Genomic DNA, 20,188 nt, shown 5'->3' on the forward strand with positions numbered 1-20,188 from the left:
GTAAACACAACAAAATTCTCTACATGTAAAGATCACACTGATTCAAAAGGAAGTATATAATCCAAGACAAAAACAGTAACAAAAACAGCAAAAAAGCTCAAGTAATTTCCATTTTACTTCAAGTCACAGTAAAATCATAAAAGACTGAAAAAAATCTACCTCTGTGATAAACAATGAAAAGCTGTTCTCCATGTCCTGCCATTGACACCACAGGTCCAGCAAGGCTGAATACCTCTTTCTGAATCCCTCCAATAGTAAACAATCGAAGAAGCAGGGCACTAGTTGCGGCAGCAGCCCATCCTTGACCAAGACATATGGCTTCGATATCCTCATTCGGAGGCAAGTCTATTATCCACTCTTTGCTTGAATCCCAAGAACTAAAGTGCAGGCAGTGAAGCTTGCTAAAAATTAAAACAAGACAGAAACAATCAAACTTTCATATGACATATATATATATATATATATATATATATATATATAAAAAGTAATCATGATATTCAACAACAAAACTAGTTGACTTTCTATTACACACAGTATAAGAAGTTGCTTTAAAAAAGTAATTATGAAATACCCTTAAAATGAAATATATTGTTATCTTTCCAGTCTTTTTTCTTTGCACATACATATATGTAAGTTACCATTACATGAAATGGAGTTTTGCTCTGTCACTCAGGCTGGAGTACAGCGGCATGATCTCTGCTCACTGCAACCTCCAACTCCCGGGTTTAAGCAATTCTCCTATCTCTTGCCTCAGCCTCCCGAATAGCTAGGACTACAGGTGGGTGTCACCACATCTGGTTAATTTTTATATTTTTAGTAGAGACACAGTTTCACCATGTTGGTCAGGCCGGTCTCAAACTCTTGACCTCAGGTCATCGTCCGCCTCGGCCTCCAAAAGTGCTGGGATTACAGGCGTAAGACACCATGCCTAGCCTGAAGGATACGAATTTCAAGTCACATAGAAGATAAGAGTAAAATCCATGAAGTGTATCAGTACTATAATCAGCTGAAGAAGGGATCAAGAGAGGGCAATCTCTTGATTAACAAAAAGCTGAAAAAATATTTTCTTTTAAAAACATTCTGCACCCATTGCTTTCCCATCATAATTTTTTTCTTGACATCCATCTACCTATTTATTTACCTACCTACTTATCAAATCATGTAAACATCCAAAAAACATTAAGTAGAAAAAGCAAACGGGTGACTAGTACATTTTTTGGTTTGTTTTTCCGCTTTTTTTTTTTTCCTTTCTCGAAGAGAGATTTTAAATCTAATCCATAGTGACAAAAATGTAGATTAACAGTTGGCCAAGGCTAGGGTTGAATTAACTGCAAAGAGATATAAGAAAACATTTTCGGGTGATAAAGACACAGTGACAAATATCTAGACTAATAGTTGGCCAAGGCTAGGGTTGAACTAACTGCAAAGGGATATAAGAAAACATTTTCAGGTGATAAAGAACATTCTATATTTGATTGTGGTAGGGGTTATGTGTATATACACCTTTGTCAACTCATCAAATGGGTGCATTTTATTGTAAGTAAATTACATTTCAATAAAGCAAATTAAAATAAGGGAGGTTCAAATAGAAAGAAATCTGGAAGGATACATATCAAATTGTTAATAACAGTTATATCTGAGAGTAGAATTCTGGGAGGAGCTTTCATTTTCTGAAACTTCTATACTGTATACTGTTTTTTTTTTTCTCTACAATGTATGTATATTACTCTTACAATAGCAAAAAAAAAAAAAAAAGCACTTAACAATGTAAAAAAAATCCCATCTCTTGCATTACTAACCATGTCATGTCATTTTGCTATGTAGTTACAGCATGTAATGAGGGAACCATTAGGGCAAAAAGACGTATGTTCTGAGGTATTTTGGGTGTGCTGGTGTCTGTACCAAACTCTTCTGAAATTTCATACTACAAAAAATAAATTTTGTTTTATTAACTTTTTGTCTTTAATTTCAACAACTGTATCTAACAGTTTAACAGTGCCAAATTCTTCCTAATAATCTTGAGTTTACCTTGCTAGTTCATCAGTGCTTTCACATGCCAACAAAATAGCTTCGTGGGAAAGATCTGCTATTGTATAATTCAAAGTGTTTGATAAGTGTGTTGCATGGTGTATGGAGGAATCATGGAACTCCACATCTATGGCATTGTCTTGCTCATCATTATAGCAGCGAATAATTCCAATAGAGTTCCACACCTACAAACAGGTAAGATTAAATGTAAGTCTGAGAAAAACTGAAGCTCCTAGAATCAGTAAGCCACAGTAGTACAAATTAACAAATATTATAATTAAATCTGTATTAAGATTTAGGTTTTGGGAGCTATTACATCTCATCTATCTCTAAATAGTTTCTGACAGGAGTCATAATACCAGAGCTACAATTACTTATTATTTCCTTCATGAGAATAAGATACATATATACTTATTAATTAGCAAATGGAGTATTTAATAATATTTAAAAATAAATTACATGACTGTTACTTTAAAAGTACATTACAGTTGGTCTTTGAACAACCAAACCATTAAATTCCTCAAAAGAAACATTTCAATAATTGAGTTTTCTTACAAATATGAATGCAAATAACAAGACTTTTTTCCTATTCTAACTAGTTATTCTATGATAAAATAAATATATACATTTTAAGAAAACATAATTTTTTTTTTTGAGACAGAGTTTCGCTGTCACCCAAGCTGGAGTGCAGTGGCATGATCTCGACTCACCGCAACCTCTGCCTCCTGGATTCAAGCGATTCTCCTCCCTCAGCCTCCTGTGTAGCTGTAATTACAAGTGCATGCCACCACGTCCAGCTAATTTCTGTATTTTTTTAATAGAGATAGGGTGTTTCACCATGTTGGCCAGGCTGGTCTCCAACTCCTACCCTCAAGTGACTCACCCACCTTGGCCTCCCAAAGTGCTGGGATTACAGGCGTGAGCCACCACGCTCGGCAGAGGCAACATAAATTGATACCACTTGGAAAACTTATCTTGCACTGATGTCCATTATAGGTTCATACTTGGCCCTAGAGTTTCTAATGAAATTAGTGCCAATATTTTATTTAACATAACTATAAATAAAATATTGACACTAATAAAAAAATTAAGACCTATGACTTGATGACTACTGATAACAATAAAAAGTTTTATTAATATTAATCACCACCCTCAATCTTTACATAAAAATTTATGCCAGGCCTATACTTTTAAAAACGCAAAATCCTCAGAGTGGAAAACGTCATATAACCAACATAGAAATACTAAACGTTTTAAGAGCTCAGGCCAGGCACAGTGGCTCACGCCTGTAATCCCAGCACTTTGGGAGGCCAAGGCGGGTGGATCACGAGGTCAGGAGATCGAGACCATCTGGTGAACAAGGTGAAACCTCATCTCTACTAAAAATACAAAAATTAGCCAGGCATGGTGGCGGGCACCTGTAGTGCCAGCTACTCGGGAGGCTGAGGCAGGAGAATGGCGTGAAACTGGGAGGCGGAGCTTGCAATGACCCGAGATTGCACCACTGCACTCCAGCCTGGGCAACAGAGCGAGACTCTGTCTCAAAAACAAAACAAAACAAAAAGAGCTCAAACCTAAGGCAAAAAGCCAATATAGTCATTTTGTCTATTCATGAAATATATATTTAATGTGTACTGTATCATGCCTTGTTCCAAATCCTAAGAACATATCAGTACACAAAACAAAAATCTTTATTTTTGTGTAGCTTACATTCTGGTGGGTAGTGGGGTGAGGAAAAGGGGCAGATTTTTCCCCCATAGTACTTACCACCTTCTAATATACTATTAGTTGCCTTCTAAGAAAACACCTCCTTACTAGAGTTTTGGAGTCAGCATAATCTTCTATATAACAATGACTATGAAGAATAAGGTTTGAAAGTATTGCCAAGAAACACTGCAAGATACTAATATTTACTTATGTTCATTTAACATCATTTTGGAAAGCAGAATTTTATTTAACGTCATTTTCAATAAGGTTGAAACAAGATTAAAATTGTGAACTAACCATAAAATAAACTAACCACAAAACTATTATCAACTAAAGTGCTCCGGGCTACTTAATCAAAGTTTTAAAAAATACGTTTTATCCAAAAAAATTACCCATAGTAAGAAAAAAGTGCTGAAAACCTACTAAGAAGTTAAGTGTAGATCCAAGGCTTACCATGAATCTGTGAGTGAGATGCAAGGGTGTAGAACCTGACTGAAATGGCTTTTGCCGGGGAGTTGGCATGGGTCCATCATAAAATGGCCTTTGGGATGTTACAAGTGGTAGATTGTGAATGCTGCCTTCCTGACCATCTTCCTCCTCCTCTTTGAGAAGACTAGAACCAGTTTTTAGCATTGATATATCTACAACACAAAGGATCATAATTAAGGGAATCACGAATACCAATGATTTGGAAAAAGGAAAGCATTATGGAATCTAGTAACTTTTTCATTCATATGCAATGACACTGACATGCTATGTGCCTCTTTCACTGTGTTAAAGAGATGCAGTGATGGTGCAAAAGCAATGGTGGGTAAAATTCCTGGTGCCTTGGCACCAATCAAGGCAGTGGCACCTAACTGTATTAGTCATTACTGCATTGTTAACCACTACTCACTTGCAGTAAAAATATTAATTTTATTAAATCTTGACACTTATACAGATTTTTTTTTTAAGTTGTGTGCTAAAATGAGAAGTGTGATGGCTGTCTTAAAAAAAGCACTTATGCAATTATTTGAGTTGTAAGCTGAACTAAGTGATTTTTTTTCATAGAACACTACTTTTACTTAAAAAACAAATGCCAAATAAACTATGGTTATGCAGAATTGGATCTTTGGCAAACATTTTCTCGGAAATGAATGAAGTGAGCCTGTCAATTAAGAAAAAATAACTGGCAGAATTTGTTGCCAACGACAACATTTGAGCTTTCAGGCCAGGCACAGTGGCTCACACCTGTATTCCCTTATTCCCAGCACTTTGGGAGGCCGAGGCAGGCAGATCACTTAAGGTCGGGAGTTCCATGTTGACCAGCCTGGCCAACATGGTGAAACCCCGTCTCTACTAAAAATACAAAAATTGGCCGGGCGCGGTGGCTCACGCCTGTAATCCCAGCACTTTGGGAGGCCGAGGTGGGCGGATCACGAGGTCAGGAGATCAAGACCATCCTGACTAACACGGTGAAACCCCGTCTCTACTAGAAATGCAAAAAATTAGCTGGGCGTGGCGGTGGGCGCCTGTAGTCCCAGCTACTCAGGAGTCTGAGGCAGGAGAATGGCGTGAACCCGGGAGGCGGAGCTTGCAGTGAGCCGAGATCGCGCCACTGCACTCCAGCCTGGGCGACTGAGCGAGACTCTGTCTCAAAAAAAAAAAAAAAAAATAGCCAGGCATGGTGGCACATGCCTGTAATCCCAGCTACTCAGGAGGCTGAGACAGGAGAATCGCTTGAACCTGGGAGACTGTCTCAAAAAAAAAAAAAAAAAAAAAAAAGAGCTGGGCACAGTGGCTCATGCCTGTAATCCCAGCACTTCGGGAGGCTGAGGAGAGTGGATCATTTGAGGTCAGGAGTTCGAGACCAGATTGGCCTACATAGTGAAACCCTGTCTTTACTAAAATACAAAAATTAGCCGGGCGTGGTGGCGGACACCTATAATCCCAGCTACTTGGGAGGTTGAGGCAGGAGAATCACTTGTACCCAGGGGACAGAGGTTGCAGTGAACCGAGATCACGCCACTGCCTTCTAGCCTGGGTGACAGAGCAAGACTCCCTCTCAAAAAATAAAAAAAAGAAATTTGAGCTTTCAATTAAAAATTAAGATATTGGAAAGCTTCTATTTGCCATTATGAGCTTCACAACTTTCTAGTACTTAGAAACTGCTGATGAGATTGGTAACAACACTAGCAGATATAATTTATAGGCAAGTGCTGTGACTCATGCTTGTAATTCCAGCACTTTCGGAGGCTGGGGAGGAAAGATCACTTGAGGCCAGAATTTCAAGACCAGCCTGGGCAACAAAGCAAGATTCCATCTCTATAAAAAATAAAAAATTAGATGGGCATGGTGGCATGCATCTGTAGTCCTAGCTACCCAGAAGGCTGAGTGAGATAACTACTTGAGTCCAGAAGTTCAAAGTTATACTAAGGTGTGATCATACCACTGCACTCCAGCCTAGGTGACAGAGCAAGACACTATCTCTAAAAACAAAAATTAATTAATTAAAAACAACATATAATTAAAAACAAAAACAAATACTTTATATTAGATAATAAAAAGTGTCAAAATAAAGATCTATAAACTTCAGTGAACCAATATTATCAATTCATGTTACAAAATTAAACATGATTTTAAAAAATCCATTCAACATTCAAGTCAGACCAATAAATTTTTTGATTTTGTTTTATTTTTTTCTGAGACAGGGTCTTGCTATGTTGTCCTGCCTGGAACGCACTGTTGCAATCATGGCTCACTGCAGCCTTGACCTCTCAGCCTCGAGAGATCCTCCTACCTCAGCCTCCCAAGTAGGTGGGACTACAGCCACACACTACCACGCCTGGCTAATTTTTAAAGTTTTTTCTAGAAAGAAGGTCTCACTATGTTGCCCTGGCTGGTCTTGAACTCCTGGCCTCAAGCAATCCTCCTGCCTGGGCCTCGCAAAGTGCTGGGATTACAGGTGTGAGCCACCATTCCCAGCCAGACCAATGAATTTTAACATAATAGAGCCATAAGAGTTCACTGAAGTTTTCAGATTACATTTTCCAAGTAATCTTTAGGAAATGATCATCTTCTGAGTCTTGGTGCAACATCAAAGAATATCCACAATTAGTTGAATGTGCTATTAAAAGATTTCTTAAAATACTTTTCTCTTTTCATATTACATATTTATGTGAGGCCAAATTTTCTTCATACACTTGAAACAAAAACAATGTATGGCAATAGACTTAATCCAGAAGTAGATGAGAGAATCCAGCTGTCCTCTATGATAGACATTACAAAGATTGCAATTCCACTCTTCTCACTAAATTTTTTTTGTTCTTAATAAAAAAGTATTATTCATGTTTACGTGAGTTTATTATTTTTAAGTGAATAAATATTTTTAAATTTCTGAATTTTAATTTCTAATATGTAAGCGACAATAGACATAACTCTATATAAATAAATGCTCTCTGAAGGGTCCTCAAAATTTTTTAGAGTTTTAAGGCTACTGAGACCAAAACATTTGAGGACTATTGTTCTATAAACTCTATATGACTTTAAACAGCACAACATAGCACTGCACATTGGCATTTTACTTGATAATGTTCAAGTGTTATTTCAGCATGTGAGTTGTCACAATAAGCACTCTATTCAAATATTTTAAATTACAATCTCAATTTCTTTAACGATACAATACTATTCAGGTTATCTATTACTTCTTGAGTGAGTGAGGTAGTTTGTGTCTTTCAGAAAATTCGTCCATTTCATTTAAGTTGTTAAATTTATGGGCACAGTTATTCATAATATTGCCATTATGCCTTTGATATTAACAGTAGCGCTGCCATACAGACATATAATGTGAGTTACAGCTGTAATTTTAAATTTTCTAATAGCTATGTTTAAAAAGTAAAAAGAAAACAGCCGTAATTTTAATAATATAGTGCATTTAAAATACATATTATCATTTCAACATGTACTATGTATACAAAATTTCCCAGGAGTTTTACATTCTTTTTTTCATATTGTCTTCAAAATCTGGCTGCACTCCATGGTAAAACCCCATCTCTACTAAAAATACAAAAATTCGCCAGGCATGTTGGCTCTGTAATCCCAGCTAGTCAGGAGGCTGAGGCACAAGAATCACTTGAATCCTGGAGACAGAGGTTGCAGTGAGCCAAAATCACACCACTGCACTCCACTCTGGGTGACAGAGAGAGACTCTGCCTCAAAAAAAAAAAAAAAAAATCTGCTTGCACTCATAACATATCTCAATTTCAACTAACCACATTTCAAGTGCTCAACAGCTACATGTGGCTAGTGGCTACTACATATTGGACAGCACAAATCTATAGATCTATAGTGATGGCCCACTCCTTTCATTCTCTATGTTAGTAATTTGTGTCTTCTCTTTACTGATCAACCACAATAGATATTTATTAATTTTATTGATCTTTTCTTTTGAGATGGTGTCTTGCTCTGTTGCCCAGGAGGGCATGCAGTGACGCGATCTCGGCTCACTGCAACCTCCGCTTCCTGGGTTCAAGTGAGCCTCTTGCCTCAGTCTCCTGAGTAGCTGGGATTACAGGCATGTGTCACCACACCCAGCTAATTTTTGTATTTTTGTAGAGACAGGGTTTCACCATGTTGGCCAGGCTGGTCTTGAACTCCTGACCTCAAGTGATCTGCCCATTTCAGCCTCCCAAAGTGCTGGGATTATAGGCATGAGCCACCATGCCCGGCCTTATTGATCTTCTCAAAGAACCAGCTTTTGGTCTCATTGACTTTCTCTATAGTTTGTTGTCTTTTTCTGTTGTCAATTTTATTGAATTTTGCTCTGCATTATTTCCTTCCTTCTATTTGCTTGGGGTTTAGTTTTCTCTTTTTCTAGTCTGCCACAGCAGAAGCTTGGATTATAGATTTGAAACCTTTTTTAACAAAGTCCTAATGCTATAAAGTTTCCTCTAAGCACCGTTTTTAGCTACATTCTACAAATTCAATAATGACTTTAACAGTGTTAATAAAAAATCCAAAATACTAATCAACAGGATAATCACATGCACGAAGTCAAATTCTTACCAACTGAGTTTTCATCATCTTCTAGGATGTGACTTCGTTGTCTAAGACGACCTGAAGCCATCATGAGGTCATCATCCTCATCATCATTTATAATCCCTTTTGAAAAAGAAGGGATCTCGACTGCATTGTCATTTAGAAAATCACCATTATTACTCATATCATCACCATCAAAAAGATCATTGTAATCCTTTTCCACACTGCTAGATACCTTGAACAAATTAATACAAATTATAAAAGTGAATGATTTAGAAAAACTCAATTACTAAAAAGGTAATCTTTTAATATGCACCTATAAATTCTACCAAGTAGCAAACTCACTGAACAGATAAGAATAATTAGTAAATGTATTTATAAGAATTATATTTATGTTTACACAATAAGACCCAGTTCTTATTTCAAATGCCTTGTAGTCTGGGGATGGGATAGGAGTATAGGGACTGACATGTAAACAAATACGGTATATGCCAAAATATAAAATAAGATTTTATTCCTCAGAAGTCATTCTCCAGAAAAGTCACATTAATATGATAAAGTTCCTATAAAGTCTCTCATATTGTAAGACATGCTCTCATTTACTTTTATTTTGAACAAGATACTACATAAGATACATTTTCTTTATATTATCTCAGTTAAAGTTAGTGTTTTGATACTTATAAAAATAAAGTGATAGAACTAATAGAAAAACAAAGAAGGCGAAGAAGTTCTACATAAAACCCCAGCATGGTGGTTCACACCTGTAATCTCAGCACTTTGGGAAGCCGAAGCACGTGGATGGCTTGAGCCCAGGAGTCCAAGACCAGCCTGGACAACATGATGAAACCTCATCTCCACAAAAAATTAGCCAGGCATGGTGGTATGGGTCTACAGTCCCAGCTACCTGGGAGGCTGAGGTGGGAGGATCACCTGAGCCTGGAAGGCCGAGGCTACAGTGAGCCATGATCTCACCACTGTACTCCAGCATGAGTGACAGAGTGAGACCCTGTCTCAAAATAAACAAATTTTTAGATCACTTTAAAAAGTGAAATGGTAAGCAGATACACTGCAAAGATCTCAAGTTACTCCTATAGGATGAATAAAAACTGTACAAATGTTAAGCCAAAGTAAATTTATAGTTTGGTATAAAAGTCTAATGATAACACCATTAACAGATTAAAAAGTATTACATCATAAACCGTTTATTTTCATTTATTTATTTATTTATTTATTTATTTATTTATTGACAGAGTGGAGCCTCGCTCTGTCGCCAGGCTGGAGTGCAGTGGTACGATCTCGGCTTACTGCAACCTCCGCCTCCTGGGTTCAAGCTATTCTCCTGCTTCAGTTTCCCAAGTAGCTGGGACTACAGGTGCGTGCCACCACATCCGGCTAATTTTTGTATTTTTAGTAGAGATGGGGGTTTCACCAAGTTGGCCAGGATGGTCTCAATCTCTTGACCTTGTGATCCGCCCGCCTTGGCTTCCCAAAGTGCTGGGATTACAGGCATGAGCCACTACGCCAGGCCTTTTTTTTTCTTTTTTGACACAAGTCTCACTCTGTCACCTAGGCTGGAGTGCAGTGGCATGATCTTGGCTAACTGCAAACTCCATCTCCCAGGTTCAAGTGATTCTCCTGCCTCATCCTCCTGAGTATCTAGGATTACAGGCCTACACAACCACACTGGCTAAGTTTTGTATTTTCTGTAGAGATGGGGTTTCACCATGTGCGCCAGGCTGTTCTTAAACTCCTGACCTCAGGTGATAAATCCACCTTGGCCTCCAAAAGTGCTGGAATTATAGGTGTGATCCACCATACCCAGACCCTCATAAACCTTTTAAATGGAAGTAAACATAATTGTGCTCTGAAAACTGATGTTTAATAAAATGAGATGAAAAAGTGTTTCTAAATCCATAAATTGAAAAATACTTGATATGAGTAAATGAATAACTAAGTGCTATAAGAAGATATTTAACCAATCCATTTATAGTCCTAAAAGTTTACGTACTCAAGTTGGTAAAAAACTGTTTTTAGATTTTCTTATTAAAAAAAACGGGGAGGTCAGGCATAGTGGCCCATGCCTGTAATCCTAGCACTTTGGGAGGCCGAGGTAAGTGGATCACCTGAGGTCAGGAATTCAAGACCAGCCTGGCCAACATGGTGAAACCTCATCTCTACTAAAAATACAAAAAATTAGCAGGGCGTGGTGGCAGGTGCCTGTTATCCTACCTACTTGGGAGGCTGAGGCAGGAGAATCGTTTGAACCCAGGAGGTGGAGGTTGCAGGCAGCCACCATTGCACTCCAGCCTGGGCAACAGAGAGAGACTCTGTTTCAAAGAAACAAAATTTTTTTAATGGGGCACTGTGCCTCATATTTATGATGAAGGCGATAAAATGGTCACAGGTGTGATATCAGCCCAGCTAATTTTTGTATTTTTAGTAGAGTCGGGGTTTCGTCATGTTGGCCAGGCTGGTCTTAAACTCCTGACCTCAGGTGATCCACCGGCCTCGGCCTCCCAAAGTGCTGGGATTACAGCTATGAGCTACCGAGCCCAGCCAAAAATTTTTTTCTCAATTCACTTTTTGTTTTTACCAATGTTACACATGCATATATATTAGTTGAGCAGTTTTACAAGGTGTGCCATGAAAACAGCCCTCTCCACAGCCCCAACTTACTTCTCTACAGAATAAATCTTTCCAGCTCTTTTAGTTGTTTCTTTGCTACTTCTTCCATACCTGTAAATCATATTCTAGCAGAACTTTTTTTTTCACTTTTAATCACTGTGTTTAATAGATCCTATTAACTTCTATCTATGGAAGATGAGGATTTGGTACCCTTTCACAACCACCCCAACTGCCATGCTTGCATGTACACTATTCTCCGACCCCAATTCTCCCAATAGAGATAGATATACCCTCCTTGTGGTTCAATCAATATACAGTATTTAGGTGAGTAAGATCATGCAAATGTTATTCATAGCTGAATGATAAAAATAATAGCCAACACTTATAAAGTACGTCAAACTTATGAATTGTGCTAGACACTGTTCTAACTATATGTAATTCACTTAAGCCTCCCAATAACCCCAAGTGGTTGGCATTATTCCTATCTTTTAACAGATATAGTATATTATGATCACTTCTCCTTTCTTTTACAACTTTTTGTTTTCCCTGGAGTTAAGAAACTCTCTCTTTACATCTTTTCTCTTAAGACAAATTTGCCAAAGATGATTTTCCCAATCTCCTGCCTGAAACGCATAACTGGCTGACAATGTTCTGGGAACCTAGTAGACGTGAGATGGTCATTTCAACACTCAAGTATCTTACCTTTCATTTAATCCTCTATTTTCAGTACAGTATTTCCCCCTTACCCAAGACCATTCAACTGTAACCAGTGTCCCTAGACCAAGGACAGTCTATTTCATCTTTTATAAAAAAACAAATCTCCAACATTCTTCCAGAATACATGTGAAGACAGGGGAGGGCAGGTACTCAGCTTTGAACACAGATGTTGAAACTAGAGGACTCTACTTGCTTATTAAATCACCTCTCTTGTTTTCTGCCCCACTTTTAGAAGTACCTAGTGCTACCAAATTCTGAATCTCTGGGGATTCAGTGAGGCAAACTGAGTAGCACCTCAGCTTCCAGAAACTAGTTTTAGAATTCAACTTTTTGAGAAGTTGAAGTGAGTTTCCAATCATCCTTCTATTCTCTAGCCTCCATTTTTTAATTTTTATTTTTTAGATGGGGTCTCACTGCCATCCACGCTGGAGTGCAGTGGCATAATCACGGCTTGCTGTAGCCTTAACTCCCTAAGCTCTAGTGATCCTCCCACCTCAGCCTCCTGAGTAGGAGCATAAGACTACAGGCACACACCACCATACTTGCCTAATTTTTATTTTTTGTAGAGATGGGGTCCCACCATATTGTCCAGGCTGATCTCAAACTCCTGGGCTCAAGCTATCCTCCCAAAGTGTTGAGATTACAGGTGTGAGCCACTGCAGCAGGGCTCAAAATTATTTTTATAATCATCCCTTCAACTGTCTTCTTAAACCTTATGGGATTATGCATTCAAGAGAAGCCTTTAGTATAGTTTTTGTGGGGGTTTCAGGAGGGACAGATATAAAGGCATGTATTAAGTCTGCAATCTGTAATCAGAAGTCTAAACTAAGACTTGAATATGAATAGGTACATCTGCCAGGCAAGGTGAATAATGAACAAAAGCAAGAAGGTATAAAACAAGGTGCCTGTTTAAAGTTGCTCAGTTAAAGCTGTTTGGCTAAGCAGAGGAGGTGTATGGGTAGTTCTAAGAGTTAAGGCTAATTCAGAGTAGATATAGTTTGCAGGCCAGACTGAGATCTGATACAAAATAGTATTTAATGAAAGGTATTCCTTGGAAAGGCATCATATGGAGAGAAAAAAGTTTCTTAGTAAAATACACTTGGGAGACATTGGGTTGAACAAGTAAGAAGTTTTCTTACTGTAGATTACTACTCAGAATCTACTATAGTAACATGAAAAGTAATTTTCCAAGAAAATAAGGCAGTTTGTGGTGTCTTCCAAGTCCATATGATCACAGAAACATTTTGGATAAACCGTTGTACCATACTTCTTTTTACCTTACTGCTTGATGTCTTTCCACCGGGGTCACAAACATTCTCTAGAAGCCCTAGATTTCCTTCTGCATCAGTATATGATATTCGACCACAAGTAGGATGCCATGCCAGACCACAAATTGCATAACCTTTCTCATGTTTCACCCTAAAAATTAAAAAGTAGTTTCTAAAAATACTGTCAAGAAAAATATAAACTGTACATTTCTTTAGGTAAATTTTAGTTAGTAAAGATTAAATGGCTTTTGACAATAATTTATAAATAATATAAATTTAATTATATTTTCATTCTGACAATCTGATGGCAAATTTGAAATGTTTAGAAATAAAACAAATACAAAACTAATAAAGATGAGCAAAGAAGAGACAAAAGATAAACTAAATCATACCTTTCCATGCAATCTTTGGTTTCCACATTCCAAACTATAATTAGACCATTAATACTACCTGCAGCTAAATATTGCCCACAGGGAGACCAGGTTACTATATTGAGGGTCTGTAAAGAAAAACAGTTAATAAATAATGATTTTGTAAAATTTCAAACTAAATACTCATTTTATTACCAAATTCAATTTTCTTTACTTTTTTTTTCAAGATTTTGGAGAGCAATCAACTAAATTCAAATGTTTATATCCCTGTTCTATATTATTTCTAATTATATTTGATACACAAATGACAAGACAAAGTTTGCTTATTTTTTTTTTCAATTTTATAACTTTATTTGATGTATTTGACTATCAGCGATTAGTTCTCATCCACACTGACTGACTGTAGATTTTTGAAAGTGGTAACAGGTACATAGGTAACCAAAGTATAGAGCTTATTTGGTGAATCTTCATCCTCATTACTTTTTCTGGACAGCTGCACAGGGATTCGGTATGGGACATTCCTTATTCCTTTGGCCCAGACAGCTTTGTTGAGCCTAGTATCAATGCACACATCTGGAGTTCCCATCTCCTTCATGGCAAATTTCCGAATCTCTTTGAGTGCCCGAGGGGCACACTTCTTGAAGCCCACTCCACGGATGAGCTTGTGAATGTCGATGGTGTATTCTCGGGTCACCACCTCGTTGATGGCAGAACGGCCCCTTTCCTTCTCGCCACCCTTCCTTGCGGTAGCCATTCTGCCAGGTCCAAGTTGGAAAGGAAGAGCGTGAGGTATTGTGGAGTTTGCTTATTTTCTAACCTTATTTTTCAATAATATTCAAGTATCACTATCAGCTATTACTTTATCATGAAAAAGTTATACTGGAACAATTTTATTTTATTTTATTTTTAGAGTCGGGGTCTTGCTGTGTCACTGAGGGTGCAGTGCAGTGGCACCATCATTATTCACTGCAACTTCCAACTCTTAAGCTCAAGCGATCCTCCTGCCTCGGCCTCCCAGATAGCTAGGACTACAGGCACGCACCACTACACCTGGCTAGTTTTTTAGCATTTTTTTGTAGAAATGGAGTCTTGTTTTGTTGTCCAGGTTGGTTTCGGATTCCTGGCCTCAAGCAATCCTCCTACCTCAGTCTCTCAAAGTGCTGGGATTACAGGCATGAGCCACTGTGTCCAGCCACTGGCACAATTTTCAAAGCAAAACCTAAAACCTAAAAAATGTTATTATCCTAGAAAGAGAGACAATTCAAGACATTCTCTTTAGCATTCACAACCAAGATGAAGAAAACTAGTAAGTGAAAGCCACTGATGACCCACTGGGCTTACATTTCCTTAACTGTAAATATCTGTGCATGTAAGAGAAAGAGAAAACAGACCAACAACCTTTCTTGCTCTAAAATTTCAGAGTCCAAGATCACAAGTCTCAGAGTAACTCACTTAACAATAAAGGCTACCTACTGATAGCTTTAGAGTAACTTGTGCTAATACTATGCAAGGGTTAAATTTGACTTCTTATAATAAAGACCTATTTCGTATCCAGTTATGATTAAATGAAGAAAGGATGAGTTGTTAGAAGATGGACCACATACAACAGCCAGGAGTTGTCTTCCATTTCAATAATATTAAACTGCAACTGTATTCAGGCAAACTATGCATTAACTGCTCCTTATAGCCCACTGAAAGTGTCACTTTATAAAACCTACCTGAGAGATGAAATTATCTGAAAGATCAAATTGATGACTCCAAGTTTCTCTTCTATATAGCTTAACAGATTTTTCCACAGGAATTGCCAGTAACTATTAGAAAAGATAAACAACTTAAACAAAAGTTTACATTAAACTGAATTTGAAGATGGAAAAAGGCACAAAATTCATTCAGATAAATTTACAAGACATAAAAGCAAATTATTTTTTATTGTTTCTGTTTTTAAGAGACGGTGTCTCACTGTGTTGCCCAGGTTAATCTCCAACTCCTGGGTTCAAGGGATCTTCCTGGCTCAGCCTCCCAAGTAGCTGGGACTACAGGCATACACCACTGTGCCAGGCACAAACCTGTATTTTAACTGGCAACTAATGAAACTCAGAACATTACTTAAAACTTCAATAAGCAAAAAATAGGTGATAATTTGTCATGGAAAGAGAAAAAAATAAAGGTGATCACTCTATTGCTTGCACCAAAAAAATGGAGAACTTGTAATTACTAGTACTTTTAATAAGATTACTTTTTCCCCCCACCAAAAAATGGAGAACTTGTAATTAATTACTAGTACTTTGAATACGATTACTTTTTTCCCCAACCAAAAAATGGAGAACTTGTAATTACTAGTACTTTTAATAAGATAACTTTTCCCCCCACCAAAAAATGGAGAACTTGTAATTACTAATACTTTTAATACGATTACTTTTTTTCCCCTACCAAAAAATGGAGAACTTTTAATTACTAGTACTTTTAATATGATTACTTTTTTCCCCTCCAAGAGACAGTCTTGCTCTGTCACCCAGGCTGGAGTGCAGTGGTGTGATTATAATTCACTGAGCCTCAAACTCCTGGGGTCAAAGGATCCTCCTGCTTTAGCCTCCCAAATAGCGAGGACTACAGCCCAACTAATTTTTTTCCTGTTGTGTGTGTGTGTTTTTTTTTTTTTTTGTAGAGATGGGGTCTCGCTGTGTTGCTCAAGCTGGTACTGAACTCTGGCCTCAAGTGATCCTCCTGCCTCAGCCTCCCAAAGTGTTGAGATTACAGCGTGAGACACCGTACCTGACCTTCAATACTACTTCTTAAGGAATCTAGGCCCTTCTAACTTAAAAATTCCTCCCATTTGTTGGAGGAAAATAAAGACAGAATCCTTCAAATATCTTGAAAAACAAGAAATATATCTTCTTATGCATTCTTCTAAAGAAACTGATTAGTAGAAAAAACTGTATTCGTTCCATGATTATCCAAAAAACAATTAGTAATATATAATAAAACCTTTATTTTAAGTAATTTTCAATTAGATTTTTTTGCAAGCAAAGAAAAAAAATACACACTACATTTCCTTGAGCTCAATTATCACTTAATCTAGAATGTACATTGTTAAAAGTTCACATGGGCTAGGTGTGGTAGCTCAGGCCTATAGTCTCAGCACTTTGGGAGGCTGAGATAGGCAGATCACTTGAGCTCAGGAGTTTGAGACCAGCCTGAGTAACATAATGAGACCCTGTCTCTATGAAAAATAAAAAAATTAGCCAGCCATTGTGGGTGCATGCCTCTAGTCCCAGCTACTCGGGTGGGGGACTGAGGTGGGAGGATGTAACTGAGTCCAGGAGGCAGAGGTTGCAGTGAATCATGATCATGCCACTGCATTCCAGCCTGGGCAATAGAGTGAGACCATGTCTCAAAAAAAGGAAAGAAAAAATAATTTTAAAAGCCAATTGTGTGTGTGTGTATATATCTACAAAAGAAAGAAAAACAAACTATATATTTATATATATATATATATAGCCCAGGCTGGAGAGAAGTAGTGCCATCTCAGCTCACTGTAACCTCTGTCTCCCAGGTTCAACCAATTCTCCTGCCTCAGCCTCCCGAGTAGCTGGGACTACAGGTGCGCACCACCAAGCCTGGCTAATTTTTGTATTTTCAGTAGAGGCAGGGTTTTGTCACGTTGGTCAGGCTGGTCTCAAACTCCTGACCTCAGGTGATGCACACACCTCAGTCTCCCAAAGTGCTGGGATTACAGGCGTGAGCCACTATGCCCGGCCACCAACTGTGTATTTTTTATGTACACAGTCTGCTCATGTCTTTGCTTATCTTTCTAATGGGTTTTTATTGATTTGTAAGAATACTTTGCATACTATGGAAATTAGCTGTGTTTTATTGTTTCAAACTTTCTTCCCCAGTTTGTCATTTGTACTGTGACTATAATATTTTGTATCATGCAAAATTATTTTTTATATGATCTACTTTATTTTCTGAAAAATTTCAAAAGAATAGACAAGTTGAAATAATAATATAGTAAATACCTATATATAGACTCATCATGTGGAAGAAAGCTTCCAAGATGGTCCTCAAAGATTCCCACTTCCTGGTATTCATATCCTTGTGCCAATACGTTTGCTAAATCTCCTTTTCTCTACCTTTATATACACTAACTTTCCATATACATTTGGGTCTATTTATCTCTTTAACAGGTATGTGTCTATTCATAACTCAATAGCAAACTTTTAATTCTCATAACTTTGTTTTATTATCTGATTGAATTAGATTATTTGCAACACTTTTCTTTTTCAAAACTTTTCATTTTCCACATGGATTTTCTCATTTTTTTTTAGAAACCAATGTTTATTTTCTTTTTTGAGATAGAGTCTTGCTCTGTCACCTGGGCTAGAGTGCAGTATTGCAATCTCGTCTCACTGCAACCTCCGCCTCCCGAGTTCAAGCAGTTCTTATGCCTAAGACTCCCAAGTAGCTGGGATTACAGGTGTGTGCCACCACGCCCAGCTAATTTCTGTATTTTTAGTAGAGACAGGGTTTCGCCATGTTGCCCAGGCTGGTCTTGAACTTGTGACCTCAAGTGATCCACCTGCCTCAGCCTCCCAAAGTGCTGGGATTATAGGCATGAGCCATCGAACCCGACCCAATGTTTATTTTCCATCAACCTTATTTCCATGTTGCTTCAGAGCCTGTGCAAGAACAGCTTAAGATCACTCAGTGGTTGTTCCTATGCATTCAGTGGTCTGAGCAGTGGGGAGTCACAAACCAGTCTTCCGTGGCAGGCTGAGCACACCAGTTTTCAGAAGGAAATTGCTAAATAAGCACAGAGGGCACCTGCACACCTTCAGACCAGTCTGCAACCTCAGGTTGAGGAGTACCAAACTCAGGAGTTGGAGCAGTCCATTCACCCTGAAATTCCTCCTGGGTCACAGCCTTTTTAGCAGCAGCCTGCTCTTCTTTTTCAATCTCTTTGGGAACTCTATAGAAGTAGAGATCAGGCATGACCTCCCACAGGAAATGGTGCCATGCATGCGAACTTCCTGGATCGGCATCCACCACATCAATCCCACTGAGTGAGCTCCCTTGCTGTTGCATGGAATGGTAGTGTCCACATAGCACAGAGGAAAATCTGTGTGACACAGAGCAATGGTAGGTAGGTTAACATAAGTTGCCTCTGTGAGAGGCTGGTATTCAGCCCTGGGATTAGTCATTATAAGAAGCTGTGGCTCCTAAAAGACTGCCTGGATCTGGTTAGTGAAAGTTCCAGGAGCGAAGCAGCCAGCAATTGGAGTGACTCCAGTGGCAGCAGCAAACTTTAGCATGGCCCTCTGGCCAGTATTCCTGCATGATATGAGACTGACATCGGCAGGGTTTTCAACAGCAACAATGGCACAAGCTCCCAGCAGAAGCTTCTCCCAGGTCCTCTTCAGATTTATGATGTAGATGCCGTCACTTTTCCCTTTATAGATGTACTGTTCCATCTGGAAGACAAAGCTGGTGCTACCTAAGTGGGTTCCTGCTGCAAGGAACTTAAGGACATCCTCCTCCTTCATTTGCAGGACATCGAGGGTTCTAGACATTGTGAAAGTTTCCCTTTAAATTATGATGGGAATCCAGAACAACATCATATGGACCCTTCTCTGGGTAGCGTGGAAAGCCCACATGGGCTTTAGAATCAGCTGAATTTGGTCCTCCCAGACATCTTATTGGTACTTTTATTTTATTTTGTTTTCTTTTTTTTTTTTCTAAGAGCCTTCAGATAAGATATTTTATTTTTGAGGCAGGGTTTTGCTCCATTGCCCAGGATGCAGTACAGTGACAAGATCATAGCCTACCTCAGCCTTAATCTCCTGGGCTCAAGTGATCCTCCTGCCTCAGTCTCCCAAGTAGATGGGACTACAGGAATATGCCACCACACCTGGCTAATCTTCATTTTTTTGTGGAGATGAGGTCTCACTATGTTGCCCAGGCTGGTGTCAAACTCCTGAGCTCAAGCGGTCCTCCCGCCTCAGCTTCCCCAAGTGCTGGGATTACAGGCATGAGCCACCACACATAGCCTGGTATTTTATATGTGAATGTTATCAAAACTATAGATTTAATTTAGAGAAAAACTGACGTCTTTATTTATATCAAAAATTCCTTTCTAAGAATATATATTTCTATTTATCCAAGTCTTCTTTTACTTCTCTTGGTAGCATGTTAAAATTTTCTTTATATAGATCTTTCACATTTCTTGTATATTTAACCTGTTACTATATCTTTTTCAATTTAACAGTAAATGCATTATTTTTCCTACGTACTTTCTAAATGGCTATTGTTTGTATACAGGATAACAATCCTGTATTTGTATAACAGTCCTGTATACAAACAATTTTGCTTCCAGTTACCTTACTAAATTTTCTTATTATTAGTAATGATTTTCTTCCCCAGTTGATTTTCTTGGGATTTACTCATATACAAACATTT

At 38.2% G+C, this 20,188-nt stretch overlaps 1 protein-coding gene across 3 annotated transcripts in view; it reads right to left on the bottom strand.

Moving 5' to 3' along the window:
• The window catches only part of WDHD1 (WD repeat and HMG-box DNA binding protein 1), an 83,681-nt gene that overhangs the window by 41,098 nt on the left and 22,395 nt on the right, over positions 1-20,188 (bottom strand). For all 3 annotated transcript variants that reach the window (XM_030929776.1, XM_030929775.1, XM_010372042.2), the window contains exons 8-14: positions 15,451-15,543; positions 13,754-13,860; positions 13,371-13,512; positions 8,779-8,986; positions 4,189-4,376; positions 2,029-2,213; positions 160-401 (exon numbers count right to left, since the gene is read on the bottom strand). In XM_030929776.1, the coding sequence (XP_030785636.1) occupies positions 160-401; positions 2,029-2,213; positions 4,189-4,376; positions 8,779-8,986; positions 13,371-13,512; positions 13,754-13,860; positions 15,451-15,543 (1,165 nt within the window). The remainder of the gene's footprint in view (positions 1-159; positions 402-2,028; positions 2,214-4,188; positions 4,377-8,778; positions 8,987-13,370; positions 13,513-13,753; positions 13,861-15,450; positions 15,544-20,188) is intronic.

This window comes from Rhinopithecus roxellana, chromosome 5, assembly GCF_007565055.1.
Source record: "Rhinopithecus roxellana isolate Shanxi Qingling chromosome 5, ASM756505v1, whole genome shotgun sequence".
In the NCBI taxonomy this organism is placed as follows: domain Eukaryota; kingdom Metazoa; phylum Chordata; class Mammalia; order Primates; family Cercopithecidae; genus Rhinopithecus; species Rhinopithecus roxellana.